The 22,603-nt window shown below is 41.4% G+C and overlaps 1 protein-coding gene across 1 annotated transcript in view; it reads left to right on the top strand.

The window, feature by feature from the left end:
• Nucleotides 1-19,372, top strand: part of LOC120744294 (serine/threonine-protein kinase LMTK2-like) — a 29,766-nt gene extending 10,394 nt beyond the window's left edge. The window contains 14 exon segments of the mRNA XM_040048591.1: nucleotides 1,956-2,089; nucleotides 5,941-6,082; nucleotides 10,544-10,623; nucleotides 10,976-11,094; nucleotides 11,188-11,275; nucleotides 11,414-11,547; nucleotides 12,259-12,343; nucleotides 12,427-12,548; nucleotides 12,737-12,886; nucleotides 13,584-15,514; nucleotides 15,517-16,874; nucleotides 16,963-17,143; nucleotides 17,234-17,437; nucleotides 17,802-19,372. Of these exon segments, the coding sequence (XP_039904525.1) occupies nucleotides 1,956-2,089; nucleotides 5,941-6,082; nucleotides 10,544-10,623; nucleotides 10,976-11,094; nucleotides 11,188-11,275; nucleotides 11,414-11,547; nucleotides 12,259-12,343; nucleotides 12,427-12,548; nucleotides 12,737-12,886; nucleotides 13,584-15,514; nucleotides 15,517-16,874; nucleotides 16,963-17,143; nucleotides 17,234-17,437; nucleotides 17,802-17,830 (4,757 nt within the window). The 3' untranslated portion in view covers nucleotides 17,831-19,372.
• Nucleotides 19,373-22,603: the final 3,231 nt, after the last annotated feature.

The following is a 22,603-nucleotide window of genomic DNA, read 5'->3' as shown; positions in this document are numbered from 1 at the left end:
AACTAATATGTGTTGGCCATCAGGACGTTACCATGGTGATGTGTTGGCGGGTCAGTGCCCACACATATACGCTCATGCACTGCAATTCTCAAAGCAGGCTTCACATAGGAACCCTGCCTGTTTGCACTGTCCACTTCCATGTATATGTAAATGGAGGGTATACAGGGCTTTGTGGCCATGACCTCAGGGTTAAGCTTTGGTTGGAGTAGTTCTGTTTGGGTTGCAAAAGCTGTCAGGGCCGGAAGAGGATGCTCCCTGCAGCCGAATGGGTCTGAACTGCTGGGTCTTAGTCATGGAGCTGTTAAAAACCCAGGTACAAGAATCACAGACCACAGCAATCCCAGTCAGCACTGGAGTATGCTTTTGTGTGTTAACATCACAGTTGTAAAGTAATAAAGGAAAATGGATGGAATACAGTTAAATACAGTTCTGCTCCTTTTCTTGAACCAGCTGATGAATTCATCATTTACATATAAAGAAAAGCTACAGGGTTACTGTAGATAAACTACTGTAGATAAAACTATAAAGCCATTTAAAGCAATGCATTATCAGTGACTACAACATCTAATCCTTTTACTGAATATATAATATCTCTCTGTATATATATAATCTAACTATAATCCTTAATTTAGGTTGTGTGCTTATATAATTTATATTTTTATGATAAGTTAAGTTTTTTCAGCCTGAATAGGAAATTCACTATTTGAAAATGTTATTCTGAGTCACATCATAATGATGTCACCACGGTCAGTTTAATAAAACTTTCTAATGCAGAGACATTAGAAAGACAGAGTCTGAAAGACATTTATTCATCTATTGCAAGGAATAAAAATCTTATCATTACAGCGTCTGTAAACCTGAAGGTTATCACCAAAATCTGAGAATTGCTCTTTAATACAGAAAATCTCTAGTTAAGAAAATGCAAGCAAGGTGCTCTTTAAGAAATTGGAAATTATAATTATTATGGACAGAGGAAATAACATATATGTACAACACAGTATAATATTGGCATGTTTTGTCCTCTGATCAGTAGTTTGAACTGAAGGTGTATAAAGTTTTGTTGCTGTGTGTCTGTGTAGATGTCATGAAGAAAGATTTTTAAAAAAGAAGAAGAAAGTAAAAAATTATTGAATAAATGTCTTGAGCTATGTGGAAAGAATACTGCTAATTCATGCCTGCATGTTTGCATCTGTTCCAAGCCTTCTTTCACAGACTCTCTGTCTCTCTTCCTCTGTCTCTCCTTCTTCCTTTGTCTCTTCCATCTGTGCTGGCAGCAGGTTTAACGCTGTAAATCAGCTTATGTAGATGCGCCAAACTCTGACATCTGGCCCCTCTGGCCTTTTCTAAGTTACTACAGGCTGAAAGACAAACTAACACATGTGTGCTGCATATATGCATACAGGAACAACACAACAGATTGTGGCCACATACAAACCAAAAGAAAACATTTTGCCGTTGTTTAATGGAAATCAATTACTTACAACTAATTAATTTTTAGTTGTACTTTAGTTCCAAACACTCCTTTGAGAGCAGTTTGGGCGGTATTGAAGAAGTCGCAAGGTGCATTAAAAGTACACAGTCAGCATTTTCATCATCGTTTTTTACACTGAAATAGAATGAGCCATTACTCCTACTCTGCTGCCGCTTTATTCATTTATTTAGCAGTAATTGTTTTGGTGGGCAGTTTAAAACTTTCAGCTTCTATGACTCAGAGTACATCGTAACCACTGTAATTAATCTACGGCAGCCTGCTTTCTACACAGTCTATGGAGATGAATATGAAACTGAAGAAGAAATGCTAATGAGGAGTCATGCTTCTTTCATCAGGCTTGCCCATAAACATTCACAAATCACCTCTATCTGCACTTTGGTTTTAATTTCCTGTATGACTACAGTTTACCATCTGATCTCTGGTTCCATGCTTTTAACACTCGCTTTATCTTCTGATGTTGCAGATGGGGCTCCACTGAGCGAGCTGTCTTGGCCTTCATCTCTGGCAGTGGTAGCTGTCTCCTTTTCTGGCCTCTTCACCTTCGTCTTCCTCATGCTGGCTTGCCTCTGCTGCAAGAAGGGAGACATTGGCTTCAAGGTGAGCTCCCTGCTGCCCCCAACTGGACGTAGTGAGAGTAACACAAACTCTATGGAGTCAGTAGATGTCCAGGGAATATGATGATCTGCGAGTTAGCCGAGTAACAAAAAAAAGAAAGAAAGTGGGGAAAAAAAAGGAAACTTGCTTTTATATCTGCTGAAGTTTGTTAGATTTTATGCATTTAAAATAACACACTGCTAGTGTCCACACACACATGGACACACATGGAATCCATTCTAAAGGAAGGGAAACATGAAGAAAATGCTTAGATAAGCCAAATGACAAAAGAACTAGGCTCAAAATCTGTGGTTGATGGACTAATGAATCCAAATTTGAAATTTTGGTTCACATCACTGTCAGTATATATGAAGAGGGTCAGGAGAAAGGTACAACACTGATTGTGTACAGCCATCAGTAAAACTTGGTGGAGACCCTTCAGCCAGGGGTTTGCGGGATCTTGTCAAAATTGATGCAATTCCGAACACAAAGATTTTGATCCAGCATGCAATGCTGTCTAGAAAGCATTCGATTGACAGCAGCTTTGTTTTTCAGCATGTCAGTTACGTACTACCCATGCAGTAAAAGCATACCTGGGTAGAAAAACAGCCAGTGGAACGCTACCCATCATGGAACACAAGGCAGCCAGTGCCTAAAGGATAGCTTTGAATGTCCTTTAAGAAGCCTGTATTCTCTGCATTATTGTAGGGTCTTTGCCTTACAATGTAAAGCCCCTTGAGGCAACTGTTGTGATATGGTGCTATATAATACCACTGAATTGAACTGAATTTTTCCTGAAAAAAAACTGTGATGACGATGCCTATGTTGGCATGTGTGTAAACAAATTATTGTTCCCGTTTCCCTTTTTCCTCAAAAAAAAAAGGGTTCTGCACTGATTTAATTAATTGAAGTGAATGTCTCTCTCTTTCTGCATCAGTAAAGCACACCTTAAGTGTTTTAGTCTTGCTAATGACTATTGTCTGATTGTATGAAAGTGGAAGACTTACCAATTCCACACTGGCACACATTGTCTGTGTGTTGCCTTTGGCTGCCAGCATGACTCAGTCATGCTGTGTCAAACATCAGCGCTGAACTGAGCAGCTGATGAGGGCTAACAGTGACTGACACAGGCAGGGGGCATATGGAAAGAAGGAGAGAGGGAGGAGTAACTCTCGAGTCGCTGCCATGCCTGCTTCTTGCCATTACTAGTTTCTTATGAGCATGCTGTTTGTTTTATGGAAGAAGTGTTGCAATATGTTTTCATTTTGTCTATGTATATTTGTCTGTAACTGTTTTTAGCTAAAGACACTGTTGTCCAGCGCTGACTGGACAACAGTGTCTTTATTTGTAATTACTTGAGCAAATTCAATTACAGTATTCAAATGGGAGGATGAAACCTGTGTTTGACATTGCTGTTGTTGATTAGATAGCTGTAGAAAGCAGAGGACAGTGCAGGAGTGGGGATTAGAGCAGAGCTGCTTGTTCCTTGTGTATGTACTATATGTGATGAGAATCAATGGGAACTGCCTCTAGTAGGTACATGCTGCAGGGACAACAGTGTCACTAATGAGCACTGCATAGAGAGGTACCTTTAACAACTGCAGAACTTTTCCTATTAGTGGATAAGTGTGTTTATGTGTGTGTTTGTGTGTGTGGCAGTCTGTCTCTCCCATGCCAGATCGCCTCAGCCTCATTATGTGAAAACATAGTTTAATAACCAGCAGGAACAGCGGAAGCCTCAGTCTGTGTCTACTTTTCACTGGCCCTAATGACACAAAGATGGCTTAAGTTGCTAAAACACCATCATACAATAGTTGATTTGAAGCAAAGCTTCGTCTTTCAGCCGGGTTGATAAACCAGTATAGAACTATTGATTCCTGCAGGGATATTGTCTTCCAGCACCATGTCATCAGAGTTCAGGATGGAAATAGGGCTACTAAACAGCCGTCCTAACGAGTCAGTGTCTTGCACAAGGACATGACAGACACTGCATATGAAGACAAGCCAAGTTCTTGTTAAGGGAGATATATTTCGATTTTAGAGCGCAGATGTTTTCAAATATTTATCTCTGTTTCTTAGGTTAACACCAGGTATCACATCATGATTAAGCGGTCCCCCTGTCTGTCCCTCTCAACAACTCGCTTGTAAGGTGTGCAGTGTTGTGGGACTGCAGAGCTGCACTGTTGCACCGTCCAAAAAGCTTCATTATTCCTCTTCATCGCAGTGTTCTTACTGGTGCGTGTAGTGCGAGGCTGGGTATTAAGTGCTTTCTAAACTGAAGGCTCTCAGGGGAGCTGTGCAATGCTCACTCACAGCCAGGTGCTCGCTTTCACACTTCACTCTGAGGAGAGTGGCAGATGGTTCTGCTCAATGAGAAAGACACACACATTCCTATGTACATATTAGTGTTTTATAACACATGTTGAATAACACACATACACACACACAGCCATTCAAATATTCAACCTGCAGCTTAATATCATCCTTTCTAATTTCTTCCAGCTCTCTCTTTACTGTTTCTTTACATCAGTGGTTATTAACCTTTCAGAGGTTGCTGTTAGGCTGAAACTGCTGGAGAAAAAGCTCTGAACAATAAATTAATGGAACACACGTGAGACTCTTGCTTTATTCAGTTATTTTTACATATCCTGATGAAACCAATTTTTCCTATTATATATATTAGATTACAGTTTTTCTACTTTACTGTTTATTTACTGTAGTTGTTTGGTTGTTTTTTTCATTCAGTATTTTTAGCAATTGTATCAATAATGGTGGTCCTTGTTTGTAAATTACCAAACAATAAATTCTACCTATTGGGTGAATGAACACAGTGCATATTTTGAAACTATATGCATGCAGCAGAAGGTGAGGAGAGGCAACTACATGTAAACGGCAGTACAGGATTTGTCATTTGCAAGTGCTAAGTGTTCCTACTGGCCAGTAAAAGACAAGTAGTCCATAGAGATCTGCCTCTTGGTTTAATATCAGCAGTATTTATGCATACATTTTGGGAGAGAGCATGGACAAGCTACAGCAGCTGAAGTGCAAGGACACTGCAGCAGACCAGAGAGTCCATTTTTAGGATGAAGTATAAGTGGCAGAGTGGAAGATATGGGATATGGTGTATAGCAAATGGAAAGAGAGGATCATCATCTTCCATGAGTTTTGCCTCTTGGAGGAGGGGATTAGCATTTTGTTTGTTTGCTTCTTTTTTATAGCTGATTATATTCGCTTCCTTTTCCTCCTAATGTGCTATAGTGGCTCAGTGTACACTGTGTGAATAGCTTTTTTGTGTGTAGTGTGCAATACAGACTGCGTCGCATAAAACTGTGCAGACGGAAACACCAGGAAAAACTGAGATCATTCAGACACTGTAGTGGCAGATGTAATAGCACAGTTTAAATCTCACAGCTATCAGAACACAGTTGTTTCCCATGAGGCCTGTTAGTGCGAATCCTGATGTAATTTTCAAAGTTAAATCTATTAGAACAAGTCTCTATGAGATAAAATGTACTCAACAACAAAGTTTCTTTCTCTGTGAATAAAAAACAAAACAAAACCTGAAAATAAGAATTATGTTTCTGATGTTCAGCTGTGTAAGAAAGTAAATACACTGGAGGGAGGAAATAAAGACAGGCTTTGTGTACACGGTTTGAATAGTGGCATGCATTTATGTGTTCCCCCACAGCGTCCCACACAATGCACCCTACAATGTACATGACTAATGTATATGGGTAGGTGGAAGTGCCTCAGTGCATTTGAATGTCTTCACAGTTGAACCATTGTCTCCCACTATTTCAGTGGAAGGACGACTGTGAGTGGATGACTAATCCCAGCGTGTTTCTTTGCGGCAGGAGTTTGAAAACACAGAGGGAGAGGAGTACCAGGCAGATCTCTCCGCCCTGGCCTCGCCTTCCTCCCAGAATGGCCCCGAGGTTTACATCCTTCCACTCACCGAGGTCTCCCTGCCTGTCTCCAAACAACCTGGCAGATCCAGTAAGAAACTGCACAACAGCATACACAAATAACATGGTGATGTATTGGAGTATTTGAACTATGAACTTGGGTTTGCTTGGTGTTTTTTTTTTTTTTCAGTCCTCTTGACCTCCATTACTTCTTTTAAGCCATTCTAAGAGATGTAACAAAGGCTACATTTCTCAAGTGGATTGTGGAACATCTCACTGGTTTTATTCATGTAGAAGATATAAACTGAGCTAATTCTGCCAAGCTCAGTTGGCCTTCTTCATTTTTAGTCTTTTATTTGTTTCTTCTCCCTTACCCTGTGTCTCAGTACAAGAGCGATATCTAACTACTGTGCAACATATATAGAAATTGACCTGCTGCATAATTTCGCAAATGTAAAAAAAGATCTGACCTAACCCCATTGCATGAGACTGCTACAGCAGCCTTTTCAACCCTCATCCTGCCAACATATTTAACATACATGGACTGATGTGACGAACAAACAAAGACGAAAAAAACCCAACAAAAAACAAAAACCCTGCAATTTACTCCAAGAGGCAAATATAATAGCAAAATAATGATAATATCACACCTTATTGCTACTCAAAGCATTATTAGTTATATAAACAGTCACTGCCCAGAGCTCATAACTATACGAGAATGTAAGAACTTACACTGACCATTAAACTGATAGATTCACTAATATGCTCAGTGCCTGCAAAGAATTCTCCTATCTGTCAGTCTCCTCCTTCACTCTCCCTTCATTCGTGTACAAACACTAAGATACCTTAAACTGCTGCACTTGGGGCAGCCGCTTGTTCTGAAGTGGAGTGGGCATTCCACTCTTTTCCAGCTGAGAACTATGGCCTTAGACTTGGAGCTTCTAATTCTCATCCCAGCCATTTCACACTTGGCTGCAAACAGGCCAAGAACGAACTCAAAGGTGATGGCTCAATGAAGCCAGCAAAACCACATCATTTGCGAAAAACAGAAACGAGATCCTGAGACTACTGAACCTGACACCCTCCACCCCCCGGCTGCACCCGGAAATTCTGTCCATGAACAGAATCGACCAACACCCACTGAAGCAAGTCTGACTTATTGCTGGAAATGTAAACCGACTCTAACTGCAGTTTAACAGAGACTGGAACTAGCAAAAAATAAACACAAAATCCAGGCAGTTACACTGTAGCACCCAATTAGCCTCATGCTTTGCTCAGGGCATGTTGGCATGTGACAGGGGAAGCAAACAGTTTCTGCATTCAGCAGCAAAGGTAACACCTTTTAGATTGTCCAGCCTAGCATTTGACAGTCACATCAGCAGATGGAGTTTTGCCCAGGGGGGGTCATTGCTGCTCAGATTGAGGCTTGCAATGCAACAGTATCAGCCCTCCTTTTCATATGTGGCAGGACCAGGGCATCTATCTGTCTCAGGTAGACATGTCTACCTGATGTCTCCAATGTTCTGATAAGTTTCCATCTGGCAATGACATCTGAGTTTTTCTTCTTTAAAATCACTGCTAGAGTGCCTCCGCCTCTGTGAAAACTGTGTGATACTCCCATTTGAGACTCATGGCAAACATTGACTAAATAAATAGTTCTATTTTTTTTTTTTTAAAACTGCTTAGGTGTAATTGGGGTCTCCTGAGACCCCAGAACATATGTATTTTTAAAAAGCACTAATTAAAGCAAAAAAGGGAAAACAGGGACGTGGAATCATTAGGAACAAATTGCCTAAAAAAGTCATGAAAATATGAGAAAAAGTGAGATATGTCAAAGATTATGCTCTGTGATCTGCATGGAACCCAGGCAATGAGATGAGGGTTAAATCCATGTTCCAGCACATGAATGCGGTTTGTTTTTTTCTGTTTTTATCATCTTATTTTAGAACAGTGTTTCATGTTATTTTGGTATTTTTAGCTGATAATTCTATATTTGTGTTATTTCACGACATTCTACCTCAGACGCGGGATGTTCAAGTGCGCTTTCGCCTTGATGTGACGTGTATATATTTGTCGATCTCAGTGCAAGTCAGATCCTGGGTGCTCAAAGTGCCTCACCCTGTATGACTCACTGGCTGTGCGCGCTGCACTGTGCTCAGCTAGAAGGGAGGTGAGTTGCTGCTCAGCGTCCCAGGATGTAAGCGTCAGCAATGATTGGACAAGGCAGCCTCAGGCTCACAGCCAATCACTATTCTCGCCTCTTTCCCCCATAGCTACTGCTGTATGATTGGTCCAGGTGTTGCAGGGTGAGGAATGGGTAAATGGCGAAAGGCGAGATCGTGAAAAGAGTGATATTGACTCCTTCCAGTGATTCAGAGGGAGAACACTCTATGACTCATTCCTCTTTATAAATAGTTGAACCTTTTGTACTATTGGATTTACTTTTTTACATGTATATTTCACACAATTAAGCACTGAAGATACACAGAATGTATATTTCCTTTAAAGTTGATATTTTCGGTTTTTCTGAATAGATGTTTTACATTTGTTGTTACCCATACATAATCATCAGAAGCTCCTTCACATGTCATAAACTGCCTACCCTCACACTAGCATGCATGGGGTGAATGAATTATCCTCACTACTGGTAAGAAAATACCAGTAGTATATTTTATACACCAGGCATGGATGATATTTTCTATATGAACCCATACATCAGTTTGAACACACAGCACAATGTTTGCCTTTAACAATCTGAGAGTTCTTCTTTTCCACTTGTTGCTCTAATCTTTTGTCTAACAGATCGTGTCAAACTTTCAGACTCCCTATAGAAGCTCAAAGCTGACTCAAAATCCATGTTTAAAGTGTTAGCATGTATTTTCAGTTGCATCTTTTCATGAAATGCCAATAGTAGGACAAGAATGCACACTCACGCTCATAAATTCCACATTTGGAATAATATGACTTCTTAATTTCTCTCTCTCTCTCTGTTGCTCTGTCGAGCAGGGGTAGTGGAGGCTTGGAGGCTGGGGTGGAGAAGTGTTGTTCTGTTATCACTGTGACACAACCTCTGTCCAGCGATCCAGTGGAGAATGGGCCTTGTGTGCCACTTTTGTGTGTGTGTGTGTCTGCAAGTGTGTGTTTGGTGCACTGGGTACCAGGAGACACTGTGAATGTGTGTGTGAGTGAGCGAACCAAACAATGGGCCTGTTTTAAACCGGCTGGGCAGTGGGGGAGCATAAGGCCTGGCTAAAACGTCCATGGAACGCGCAAGCGGAGGACTGGCATTATGAGGAGAATACAGTGAGGGGTCTGTGACAGAATGAGGAAAGACAGGGGAAGGGTGGTGGCATGCACCAGGACCTAAGAGCAGAGAGATAGGGGTGGTGAATGCGTATGACAGAGGTCTTTTTTTGTGGACAGAGCAGTGTTTGTGTCATGTTTGGCTGAGGAATGCTGCTGTCCTGGGTGATAGGGGGGCATTATGGGGGCCTTATGTCACTCCTGGGTGTCTTGAAGCTGCACATAGAGGTGGCGTGTCAAACGGCACACAACCAACATACATGACAGTCACATCAGGCGGGATACATGACCAGAAGCCGGGGCAGAAATCTCATCTCATCTTTTTTTTTTTGGTTCAGTAGATCGGACTTAAAGATTGTCTGCTCTTCTGTGTACTGTAGCTGGAAGCCTATATAGGAAGCAGGGATTTCGGCCTTTGCTCGACAGCTGGAGAGCTTTAGATGAGGACAGTATGTGTTTTTTCTATGTGTCCCAGTTGGAGGATGAGCTCGGTGGAGACGGGGAGAGGCAACGCGGTGAGCTTGTTCAGCTGTGCAAGGGCTCGGAGGGTTAAATCCTGCCGAGGCGCTCACACACACACTGTGACCGTGGGCTCCTTCTCACATACACACAATGAGGCTAAGTTGCCTGGGGCTGGGGCCGGGGCCACGGGCTCTTGGTTCTCACACTCTGAACCAGTACTTCATCTCAGCCTGGGACTCGGACTCAGTCGCTGTGACGGTGCTCAGAGTGGCTGGCCGCTCCGCTGCTCCATCATCATCGTCCTTTCAACATCTTCATACTTAAAATATGAAGATCCATGGAGGTATTTGATTTTGTGCATAAGATGGATGATTTGTAGAATTATGGTGTTGCTGCAATTTGTGTCGTGACAAAAAAATTCTTTGTTCTTAAAGGACAATTTAATTTATATGGAAAGTAAAACATTTATTTGGCTTCAGGCAAGCTTCTCTTCAGTAAATGTGACATTTTATTTAGGAAATGTATTCTTTTGCTCAGAGAGGTTTCTGTATTTTTGCCTTATCTGTGTTTTCAGTTTTCTTTTTCTCTGCTGTGGAGCTCAGCTTCTTTTTGTTTCTGCAGAGAGCATTCTTAACTTTCGATTTTACTCGTTTACCTCGTTCAGTGCGTTGAAAATTGTTCTTGTAAGATTCCTTTTCTTTTAGTCACTTCTTTGATGCTAAAGCCGTCATTTTCTTCCTGTCTGAGAGTAATCTTACTGTATGTCTTTCTTATTGCTCTTTTCCAGTCCAACTGCTGAAATCATCAGACCTTGGACGCCACAGTCTGCTCTATCTGAAGGAGATTGGAAATGGCTGGTTTGGCAAGGTAAAACTTTTATTTAGTTCTGAAAGCATACACTCACGCAGTTTTTAGATAGAGGGATTTTAAACACCTTTGCACTCAATATTACTATTTTAATATTCTAGTTTAAACAGCAGCTTCCTTACTATAATACGTGGTTTTTAAAATGTGTTCTACTCTTATATTGAATGCTCCAGTGAGGCTAATTCGATCGGGGAGTTTATTCCACAGGGGAAGAGTTGAAATACACAGCCACATTAGATTCCCTACATTTTACCTTGCTTCCTGGATTGTTTCGCACACTATTTCCATTCCTAGTTTATGTTTACTTTGGTTTCTAAATCTACAGTTTATCGATGCTGGCTAAATCTTGCAGGTTCTGCTGGGCGAGGTCAATGCAGGCCTCAGCACCACGCAGGTGGTGGTGAAGGAGCTGAAGGCCAGTGCCAGTGTCCAGGACCAGATGCAATTTCTTGAAGAGGTCCAGCCATACCGGTCAGTTTTATCAAACTTCAGAAACTCCACACGTTTTTATTTTATTACCGGTATGGTCTTTGCACAATCATACCTTCTAAAATTGTCTCACAGGACCCTCCAGCACCCTGCCCTCTTGCAGTGCTTGGCACAATGTACAGAGGTTACTCCTTTTCTGTTGGTCATGGAGTTTTGCCCTATGGTAAGACACATTTTAATGACCAACTTTGTTTGTTCAGTCCTTCATATATATATTTTTTTAATTTCTTTGTTTAGTTTTGTTTGCAGAATTAAAGAAAAGTCAGTGTGTCTCATGTTCTCATATTTTTTCCCCTCTTAGGGTGATCTGAAGAGTTACCTCCACAGCTGTCAAGTAGCTGATTCTGAGACACCTGACCCGTTGATCCTCCAGAGAATGGCATGTGACATTGCTTCAGGGCTTCTGCACCTTCACAAAAACAACTTCATCCACAGGTATGTGTGTCAGTCCCGCTCCCTTTACCTTCTGGAATTTGAGCTTTAAAAGGAAGAATCTATTTGAATGGTTTGTGCGCCACCTGTTGGTCTCTCCTGGCAACAACATCCTGGTGCTGCCTGAGTAGTTGTCACAAACTCCAGCATCAGTGATTTTGTTGCTGGGGGCGAGCCCCTCTCGCTCTCACTCCACCATCCATGCAGTGGTGGTGGCCATAGCAACCAATTAGTGACTGCCAGGCTGAAAGCTCCCATTGTGGAGGAGGTGAGATTCCACTTACTGACTTAATTGTGAGTGTGTTTACGCACTTAGGTGATATGTATGTTACTCTAATTGTATAATTCTGTCATTTATCACTGAATTTTAACTGACAACATTACTGTATGTTGCTGTAAAAAAGGAAGTGCCAACATTCTAGTGCAGGTTAAAAGAAAAATCACCCAGACTCTTCTCAAGACACTTCAGCTGCAATTTTTTAAACTAGATCGGATCCCAAGAGAAACATTTTTTTAAACATAAAAATACCAAAAAGTTAAATTATTAAGGAACAGGCTTAGACTGTAACACACACATGGACAGAGAGTTAATTAGGGGAAAACAATAACAGCTACACTGTTGCACATAGTGCGTCTTTCTGAATAAAAGTGGCATTGTTTTATCTCTCTATTTAACAGTTTTTGGGGGGGTTGGTTGTTTTTTATTTTCAACAGTGACCTGGCCTTGCGAAACTGCCTCCTAACATCAGAAATGTCAGTTAAGATTGGAGACTATGGACTTTCTCACAGTCGGTACAAGGTCAGGCTTTTGAAATATCTGTAATTTTTAAAGACTGCTAGTAATGCTCCTAGTACTCAATATCTCTTTTTTTAATTCTGTAGGATGACTATTATATAACACAAGACCAGATTTGGGTACCCCTGCGCTGGATTGCACCTGAACTCATAGACGAGGTCCATGGAAACCTGTTGGTTGTTGACCAAACCAAAAGCAGCAACATATGGTGAGTTATGTAAAGAGAGAGAAATGGAAGCTTTTATTGCAGATTACCGAAGCTACAGTTCGAGTTCACACATACTTAAGGCAAGCCGTCTGAAGGGTTACCGAATGAGTGGAACAGTTTGTTTGGAAAGTTTTTCTATCCGGAATATGTGAAGTGACCAACCTAAAAGATTTCTTTGTGTGTTTCAGGTCGTTTGGGGTGACTTTGTGGGAGTTGTTTGAGCTGGGAAACCAGCCGTATAGACACTATTCTGACAGACAGGTCTTGACATATGCTGTGAAGGAACAGCAGCTTAAACTACCCAAACCCCAGCTCCAGTTCCCCTTGGCTGACCGCTGGTAAGACATCCACACATAACTACACTCAGGAGAACCTACTGTACATACAGTGAATACTGACACTCAGAAAAGACTAGTAGCTTATACATTAGTGATGCCACACAAAATAGATTCTAGATGCTGGTAAGCCTTCAGTTCAAACTGACCAATGAGTTTCTAACAACCTTATTTTTCCTGTTTTATATCTTTTTATTTATTTTGATACAAGTCCATTGTAGCAACATTTGTCTTTGCTACCAAGGGCAGATGATCAATACTCTCCCTATTCTTTATGATCCCCTTGGCATCGACCAGATCCGAATCACCTCATTCATCTTTACCTGGGAAGCCTGCCAGATATTGTTTTTTATTTATTTTTTATTTCAAAACTGCTCCCTAAGGAATTAAACTATTTGGTACAAACACTGAGAAGCCACACAGATGCACAAAGAAAAGCATAAACATCTTCTAACTGTGTCAGCATCTCCACTGCACCTCCTTCATATACTATGCTGTATATGCTATTGACTAGTGCAGTAAATAAGTGCTAGGTGTTGTTATAAAGTGCTGACTTTGAAGTTCTCCTTATATCACCTTTTTTTTTAAATGTTGCTTCTGAACTTTTCTTCTTTTTTTAACAAAAATATCTTAGGATACCAGTAAGTGTTTTCCAGCCTGAAGGTGTGTGTGGTCTTTTCGGTCCCTCTTCTCCGTTCAGGTACGAGGTAATGCAGTTCTGCTGGCTGCAGCCAGAGCTGAGACCCAGCAGTGAGGAAGTACACCTTCTGGTCACATACTTGTGTGCCAAAGGCTCCAGTGAAGCTGAGGAAGACTTTGAGCAACGCTGGAATGCCTTGAGACCCAATTTGCTTGGCAGCACCTCTCACACAGCTACATCCACAGCTCTAGTTCTAACCCCTACACCAGCCTCAGCTGATGCCCCTAATACAGACCAAACTCAAGCAGTGGAGCTGGCCTCCTCTGCTTCATCCTCCTTCCCCCTCTTGGAGCACTTCTCTGACAGCTTCCACTCTGACACAGGTGATGACCTACTGACTGTCACAGAGACCAGCCACGGTCTCAACTTTGAATACAAATGGGAGCAGGCCCGAGCTGAGCAACCCTACTGCTCCTCCTCCACCAGTGGTCCACTGGGCCAAGGGAACCCACATTACCAGGATATCTACTATTCAAGCAAGGGAAGCACCACAGGGGGCTGCAAGACTGATAGCCTTACCTCAAGCATGTCCCCATCCTATTATGAACCCCAACACCCGAGTGTGGTTCCAGTATTGAGTGCCCACAGCCCCTCAGTCAGCAGTGAGTACTACATTCGCATAGAGGAACCAGTAGAGTGTAACATTAACCTGGATGACAGCATTGTGGACTACAGCCCAGGATTAGAAGTCAGTGACAGTAGATTGTTATCTGAGAGTGAAACTTGTTCAACCACAGCACAACCCAGCGCATACTGGTCTACTGCTGATAACATCAAATCCACTGCCTATGACTCTGATTCAAGTCCCACTAGCCAGCTAACCAGGGAACCACTGCTCAGACACATATACAGCACCAGCCCCCCACAATTAGGCCACTCCCAAAATTGCCTTTCGTCCAATCTCAATGACTCTGCAGAAAGGCCAGCAGAGTCTAAGGAGCAGTTAGAGAACCCACGCAGTTTATCACAAGCAGTCAGTAGCCCCAGCTTAGGGTTCTGTGATCCCTACCTTGAAGCAAACACAAATCATAGCACAGTTAATGAAAGCTGCCATAATATGGTAGGTCATCTTAGAAAGAGACTATCTATTGTTAACCACATCGGAATTGATGCAGGAACTGCTGACGGCGTGCTTTTGGGTCAACAGAGAAGTGGAGAAATCGAGGACGACCTTTTCTCTGAGGGAGAGGCCACAAACTGGATCTCAAACCATTCTGCAAACAATAACAGCCTGAGCTTTGACACAAGGCAGACAGGCAGCGGAAGTGACAGCTGTCTGGATCTGCAGTATACCAGTCAGTCAAACACAACTGAATTATGGTCTTTAACCAAAGCTTCCACCAGAACCTTCCACAGCTCCAGATCTTGTGATGCCTCAGAAGGAGGAGGAAGAGGATCTGACTGTAATAGTTGTAGCAAACCAACTGATTTAGGCTCATACATTCACTTATGCCACCAAGAAAAAGAGGAAGATGCCTTTCAAGTGGAAAGGAACACAACTAAAGATAATGTGCAAAGTACCAATTCTCTCACAGATGCAAGAATAAATACCAGAGACAGAGAGGGTGGAAAATATGAAACGCAATCATTTCTTTATGGAGATAGAACGTATCCTGCAATGATACCTGAGGCAAGCCACATAAAATCACCATCCTCTTTTAGGAAGCCTCAGGCTAGTCAAGCAGGACAACTGTCAGATAAGCAGAGAAGTAAGATCTGGGAGGGCATTTCGACAGGAGTATCTTTTGATCTGAGCGACAAGAAGCTAAACTATGCAGAGACACCTGAGAGAAGCAGAACATTAGATAGTGGAGTTGGCGTAAGAGACTCCAGCATATGCCTGGTTGAACTTGGTGACTACAGTGAGGAAGAAGATGACATTACAGATATTACTTCAGGGATCTTTGCAGACTTAACCTCGACTATGCTGAGATAGAGGAGGAAGAGCTCAGCCCGCAGAAGAAGCCAGAGACAGCTGGTGACTCTTTAGACACCAACAACATGTTTTCATCAATGGCAAGCCCCTTAAGCCCTGATCCCTTCAATATCCCAGTCCTGCCCAAATCACTGGATAGCGGCTATGACACAGAGAACAACGAATCTCCAGAGTTTATTTTTAAAGAGCTTGGAGATCCCCTGGGTGGTGAGAGGAGCCCTAGGCTGGGCGGAGAATCCGAGCTTGTTTTGCAGGTGGGTTTAGGACAAGGGGTCTGCACTTCCACAAGCAACTCAGAGGTACAGTTAAAAAGTCTAACTGAGAAGAACCCCTACAGGGACTCAGCCTATTTTTCTGACTATGATGAGAGGAGTCCCCAAGAGGACGGCAGTAAGTTCTTTGCAGGTCCACGTAACTGTCACCCCCCTGCTGAGAAACCAAGCCTTTTAGGAAATAATCATGCTGTAGAAAAGAAGTTTGCTAATGGGGAAACTTTAACAAATCTGAGACACATCAAAAGTTGTGCTTTGGTGAATCTCTCAGAGGCTGACAATAGTTCACCCCATTCTCTTCCCACCCCTGGGTTGTCTATGCTGTCACCATTTCCTCCACAGATGGGTGGCTGCCTGACCAAAGAGACCGCCCCTGCAGATGATGATCTTGGGTTGGAGACAGAGCACTCAGAAGACGAACCTTCCACAGAGCTTAACCCCGCCACTGGATCTGAGCCAAATTCCACTGTCCAGGATGCCCGGGAAGAGGGGAGCAGGAGAGAAGACTGCTCCAATTCCCAGTCATTGCATACTGGCTCCACCATAACCAACAATGACAATGACGAGTCCCCCAAAGAAAATGAAAATGGTGATGGCTCCACAGAGGAGGAGGAGCTACCCGAATTCAGTCATGTCAACGAGGAGACAGACGACAGAGGGGATGGTGCGAGAATAAATGAGGAAGAATTTGAGGACATAGATGCAGAGGAATGTGACTCACAAGACAGTTTGTGTGGAGAATCCAATGGTCCTCTTGACCTGTCCACTTCCTCATCATTGCTGGAGCTTTGTGGAGAGAATGTAAGAGCTCCACTGGAGGAGGCAGAGGATGAAGATGACTCGGATGATAGCGATTCTGATGAAGAGCTGAGGACCTACAACATTCAAGATGAAGACAGTGAGGAGAGTGAGGAGGATTTCACCACAGTGCCGGTGGTGGTGAGTGACTGCAGCAGGGCTAGACACCTCCGCAGCCTCCTGAAGATGCCCGGCCTGCTCACCGAATCCTTCTGTGAGGAGTTGGAGAGGAAGAAAAAAGCGGTGTCTTTTTTTGATGATGTCACAGTGTTCCTTTTTGACCAGGTACAATATTTTAATAGGTCAACGTTGTACAAACTGGGGAGATTATTATATTAAATTAAATCACTTAATTGGTTTTTATGCCTTCCAGGAGAGCCCCACAGGAGAGCTGGCCGACTATTCCTTCTCAACAGAAGTAGAGGCCAGTGGAGAGGAAACATCAGAGACAAAAAACTTTGACCAGCAGCCCCAACCTGACCCTGAACTTGAAGCTCAGTCACGTGAATCACCCTGTGTTTCTAAACAAACAGATGGAAACAAATCAGAAGAGGGTGAGGATGTAATATGTTGCAAAGAATAAGCCTCATTTTTTTTTCTCACTGCATTTAACAAAGCGATTATGATTTTCTGTGTGCATTCAGGTGGGAACTGCGAATTGGAAGATGACCTGTCCTTTGAGCCCTGTCCATCCTCACCTGTCACCACACTTGAGCCCGCGTTAACACCCACTTCTCTCTCCAACAGTCCCGAGGCACCTAAACCAGCCGCTGTAGCACTTAATCGTTTTATGGTGTCACGATTCTCTATCACACATGTTTGCGACTCCCAGATGAGCTCAGCAAAAGGTAAAAATGCCTTTTAGTCCAACTTGTAGTAGTAAAAGTTTCTCTAAAATTGTGAGACTCCACTAAACGTCACCTCAGTTTAAAATACTGATCCTACTTTGTAATGTGGCTATTGAAAGATGGCTTCCATTGTAATGTTGTAAGCAAAGATCCACATGCAGCTAATATAAACAGCTGAAAGACAAAGTGGATTTAAAGATTCCTAAAATCTAATATTTAAGTGCTAATATTTGCAGCGATGTGGCTTATTACACAGACAAAGTAGATCTAGGGCATTCCTGGTTAATTTGTTTTTGTTGTGAAGTTGGCAAATACATAAATATAATATTTTTACCTTCTATTTCCAATCTCTTGTGTCCCACAGGGAACAGTGACGATAATCCAAAAGACTGAGAGTGCCGTGCCACCACGATGAGAGAAGGTCGATTCCAGGTTCTTCTCAACACAGAAAAAGCAGCATTATTATATCTAGATGTTTTACAGAGTTTTATTTTTAATCGACCTTTGGGGCATCTGACCCTGGTGACCCTTTATGAGACAGTGCCTCATATTGTAGTGAAGTACCCCGAATGATTTGCACACTATTATTATTATTTTATTTATTTTTTATGAAGAAAGAGCAATAGCTGCACGGATGGCAACCTAAAGTGGATACAAAGCGAAGTGTTATTGTCTGCAGAAATAGAAATGTTAGTTTTGACACGCAGTATTTATTTGCTAAATGCGGCATCAGTTCCTTTTCGTGACCTTACAGTTCTTTTGATTTGTGAATTATAAAAATAATCCCCCAAAAAAGGAAAAAGAAAAAAAAAAAAAGTGAAATGACAGACATAGCTGCTCCTCTCATTGGCTGCCTTTGTCCATCTGCTTACCATCTGGCATTTTCTGGCAACTTAAGACTGTTACGGCTCTCATTGTTGGTGCCAGAAAACAGTGCTTGATGATTGTTACATAAGAAACTACAATGGATTTTCAAACAAAATATTTGACTTCAATGAAAAGTTATAGCTGGTGATGATGGTGGAGCTGGAGGTGCTTCATCCTAATTTCTCACGTTATCCAAATCACCATTGTGGGACTTTGTGGATTTAATATTAATGGCAACATAATACAGAAACCAGGATGTTACCACTACCATATTCTCCACCACTCACTCTAGTTAATGACAACCCACGGCTCTCCACACCTTTCTGAAGCACTTTGTGTTCCCCACGTTGCTCTTCGTGTCCACATTCTGCAACGAATCAGCTGAACAATGAGATTCCCCCCATTAGTGTCCATGTGCCGTTTATAGATTTAGGGTTGTTTTTTTAAATAAATTTGATCATCAGTAGAATGACTTTAAAAGGGACTCAGATGTGTCACCGCTGTTGAGTGGTGTCAGTATCAACATGCCAGTTATAAATGTTGAATGTCAGTTATCATTTTCGAGCATCTTTTCTACATCTAGGTCTTGGTCTCATCCATTATGCATCTGTTATGTTAGTGCTGAATGAGCCAGGTATGAGGGTGATAAGGGGAAGAAAAAAAAGACATTCAAAATAGGACAATTGTATGAATCCTATATCAACATGTAGCAGGTAGCTTGACTTGAATTACTACTGCTGTATCGGCAGCTCACTCCCCCCCTCTCTATCCTCCTGTAGCTCCAAGTGCCAATTCAGTTTCCTCTTTCCTTGCCTTTGAAGTTCTGCAAGAAGAGAAAACATTGCTAGTATTTTTGTATAGAGAATTTGAAGAAGATGCAATCCAGGATGATAGTCTCTCAAATTTGCCAAAGAGATATTTCAAAGCCCATTGGCTAAAGTGGCAGACGCCTTTGGAGAAGGTGAGGTGGGTTGTTCTATGCACCGGTAGTAACATCATTGCTGTTTCCATTCATCCCTCACTCACGGCTGTTGTACTATCCAAAACAAATAAATCCAAATACTTTTCCCCCTCTTGTGTCTGTGATATATTTATCTGCATTAATGTCAACAAGTGTAAAACAAACAAAACACAACACATAAAAGTATGAAGTCTGTGCCCATATGGATTTATTTTGGACAAGTTAATTTACATGCATGCTCTGCACGGTACAGATATAATACAAACAGAGAGACATGGACGAGGTGAGGGCTATATAAAAGTTAAAAAAAATGCATTTGAAACTTGATTCTTAAATGAGCTATGTAGTAAAAGCATGACCGCAATTCTCAGTGGAAACGACTCATCCACAAAGGTTTTTGTGACGTAACAGTTTATTTCCTGGAGACTAAGAGGCATTTCAGCTCATTCACACAACACATTCTTACTTTTCAACCACACTTTCAGCACTAACCCCATACATCATATTGTAGAAAAGAAAAACATGCCTCTAATCTTGTGTCCCAGGTGAGTGTACTGCAAAATACTGAGAACAAATGATCAAAGCTATGATAATACTGTACCTTATCTGATAAGCTACCACCCCCTCTAAGCTGAATATATATATGTATTTATATATATATATATATATTAAAAAAACAAACCTCCTGGCAATCTGGCAGCTTAGATATTACTGAAATTTGAACATAAGAGTAGCAGTTTATTCCCGTGTTATACCTGTGGAAATGCGCCTGCACTGTACGAAAGCTTGCTCAAGCCAAAGAAAGTGAAATAATCCCATCAACGTTTTCAGTAATATAAAAATACAAATAGAACTGTGATGCATATTCCCTCAAACCACTTTACAGAACAAAATGGATATCGCCATATGCATATAAAGAAAAACAAACAAACAAAAAAGAACACCTAGAAGGCACAGTTCCCACATTGAAAATCTGGGTATACTGTATCACAACTAGTCAATATATAATTCTATATTATTACCTAACAAAAGCAAAATTATAGTTTACTCATCGCCTGTCGGGTTCAACCATCAGTCTGAGTATTCAAATTACTCAGTTCACATTACAGCAATGTGTGGTAGACTGTTTACAACCATCTTTTTCTCGTTTTCCTCAGCTCACGTAAGCAACTATTGCAGTGTGCCCCTCCACTGATACTTAATTCAAATAATCCTCCAGTGAAAGTTACAGTGTAAAGTGTTGCAGAAACCAAAAAAAAATAGCATAACAGAAGTACAGATAAATATTAATGTATTGGCATCACTAGTAAAACTTATTAGCAATACCTTATTCACAATTGGTATGATCTAAATAATTAAATCTAACTGGCACACTGTTCTGACTAAAACATTCAATGTTTCGTGAAAGCATTCGCAAAAAAACATTGATGGGAAATTCTTTAAGTGAATTTCCACAGGCCACTGGGCCCTCTTGCGATAACGTTATACAACTGAAACCTGCCAGTGTTGGCCATTATCTCTTGCTTTTTAAAAAGGAAAGGCCCGTGAGGGTAAAAAGGGGGCAGCAGGCTGCTAGTAGAAGATGGGTGCAGCTCGGTCATCAGAGAAGGAAGGCCGGAGGTAGACCTCCAGGGAACGGTCACTGTGGGGAGAGGAGGGGTGAGACAAGACTTATAGTAGCTTGAGCAAAAGTACAAGATCTAGATGGTTTAATATGTAACCACACCCAAAGACTTCTACCTTCCTAAAGTTTTCCAACAGTAAGTTGAGCAAAAAGTTGCAGTTTTTGTGAGATTTAGGCAAGCATATGATGAACAAAATTCTAATTAAATAGCGTGTTAATAGGCATGCATGAAGGGTTAGTGTCTTCTCTGTATGATGTTGGGTTACACACAGAAAGAAAAAAAAAAATACATAAATTAAAATATAAAAGTACTTCTTTTACAACCCAAGGCCTGCTGGATTGACAGAACCAAGTGATGCAACTCAAAGAGGCCAAAGGACTAGAAAGAACCAGCTATTCCCCGCGTCTTAACTGCAGCCAGACAGCCAATGACAACAATGAGAACCAGACAGTAATAGAGAGCAGAAGATAAGAGACTGCTTGGCTGAAAGGCGATGGAGACTGGTGGACTTACGGAGGTCCTGTTCCCTCAGAACCCGGGAAAATTCTGGACCCAAACTGGAAGGTAAAAGAACTTTTTGATTTGAATGGCCTCATCTCTCATATCATGCATGGGTACCTTTTGTAAGGAACACTGTTTAGTTCCTGGTGCAATGCATACATACTGAAACTGATAACATGACACGACTGACCATGGGGAGGATGCAAAACAGAGGTACGCAATTCATGCTCAACATCCATACTTGTATACAGCACTCTACAATCCTTTCAAATTGCAAAGCTCACTGGGAACAAATCTGACAGTAAATAAAAATAAATAAAATCAACCGCACGTCTGCTAAAAATGTGTGCACTGCTGTTTATATAACCCAAATACAACTCAAGCACAAGTAAGTCAAAATCATATTTAAAAAACAACCAAAGAGAAAAGCAGGCAGGCAGAGTTCAGGTCAAAGTGCACACACAACCACCTCACACACCAACAGGCTATCAAGAGCAGCACAGATGTTACAGGTGCTTGGGGGAGTGAGTAAGGATGAAACCGCATGCACAGAACAGAGTTGTGGCTTGAAATGAGTCACAGGTAGGTGTTGGTTTTGAGAGGGAAAAGTGAAAAACAAAAAGAATCAGTTCTGAGCCGAACAAGGAAATTATCATCGACAGAACAGATTTTCGTCAGACCACACTGTTTATTAATATAGAGATGTTTTTATTTAGAATACCTTTGTAAAAATTCACCATACATTCAAGGTCAAATCTCAATATTACATTTTCTGGTTTCCCTCCACAGCATGCATAAGATAAACACTTCAACTAATCAGCAGGTTTCATTGTTTCTGGAAATATGTTAATTTTTTAATTTAATAATAATATTTATTATTATTATATCATTGATTTGATTTGATTTTTTACAAGGACAATATTTTTTTAAAAAAAAGAAAAGACCAAAAAAATAAATTAAAAAAACAACAAAAAAAACTACATAGCCACTCAGGGAATACAATCATAAACACTGAAAGCTGCAGAAGCTGTGGTTATTATTTAACCTAAAACTAATTCACAGCTGTTATTGGGGATACTCAACAAAAGATCATGGACCCTTCCAAGCTAACTGTACCTTCAGGATTAGAAGAAAAAAAGTGGGGGGGGAAAAAGGAAAGAACAAAAAAGAAGACAAAACTGAAGGTTACAGGAGTGAGGCGTTTTATAAGTA

Source organism: Simochromis diagramma, unplaced genomic scaffold, assembly GCF_900408965.1.
Source record: "Simochromis diagramma unplaced genomic scaffold, fSimDia1.1 OVJJ01000321.1, whole genome shotgun sequence".
NCBI lineage: Eukaryota > Metazoa > Chordata > Actinopteri > Cichliformes > Cichlidae > Simochromis > Simochromis diagramma.
Note: the sequence above shows the minus strand (reverse complement) of the source record. Positions and strands in the feature narration are given on the sequence as shown.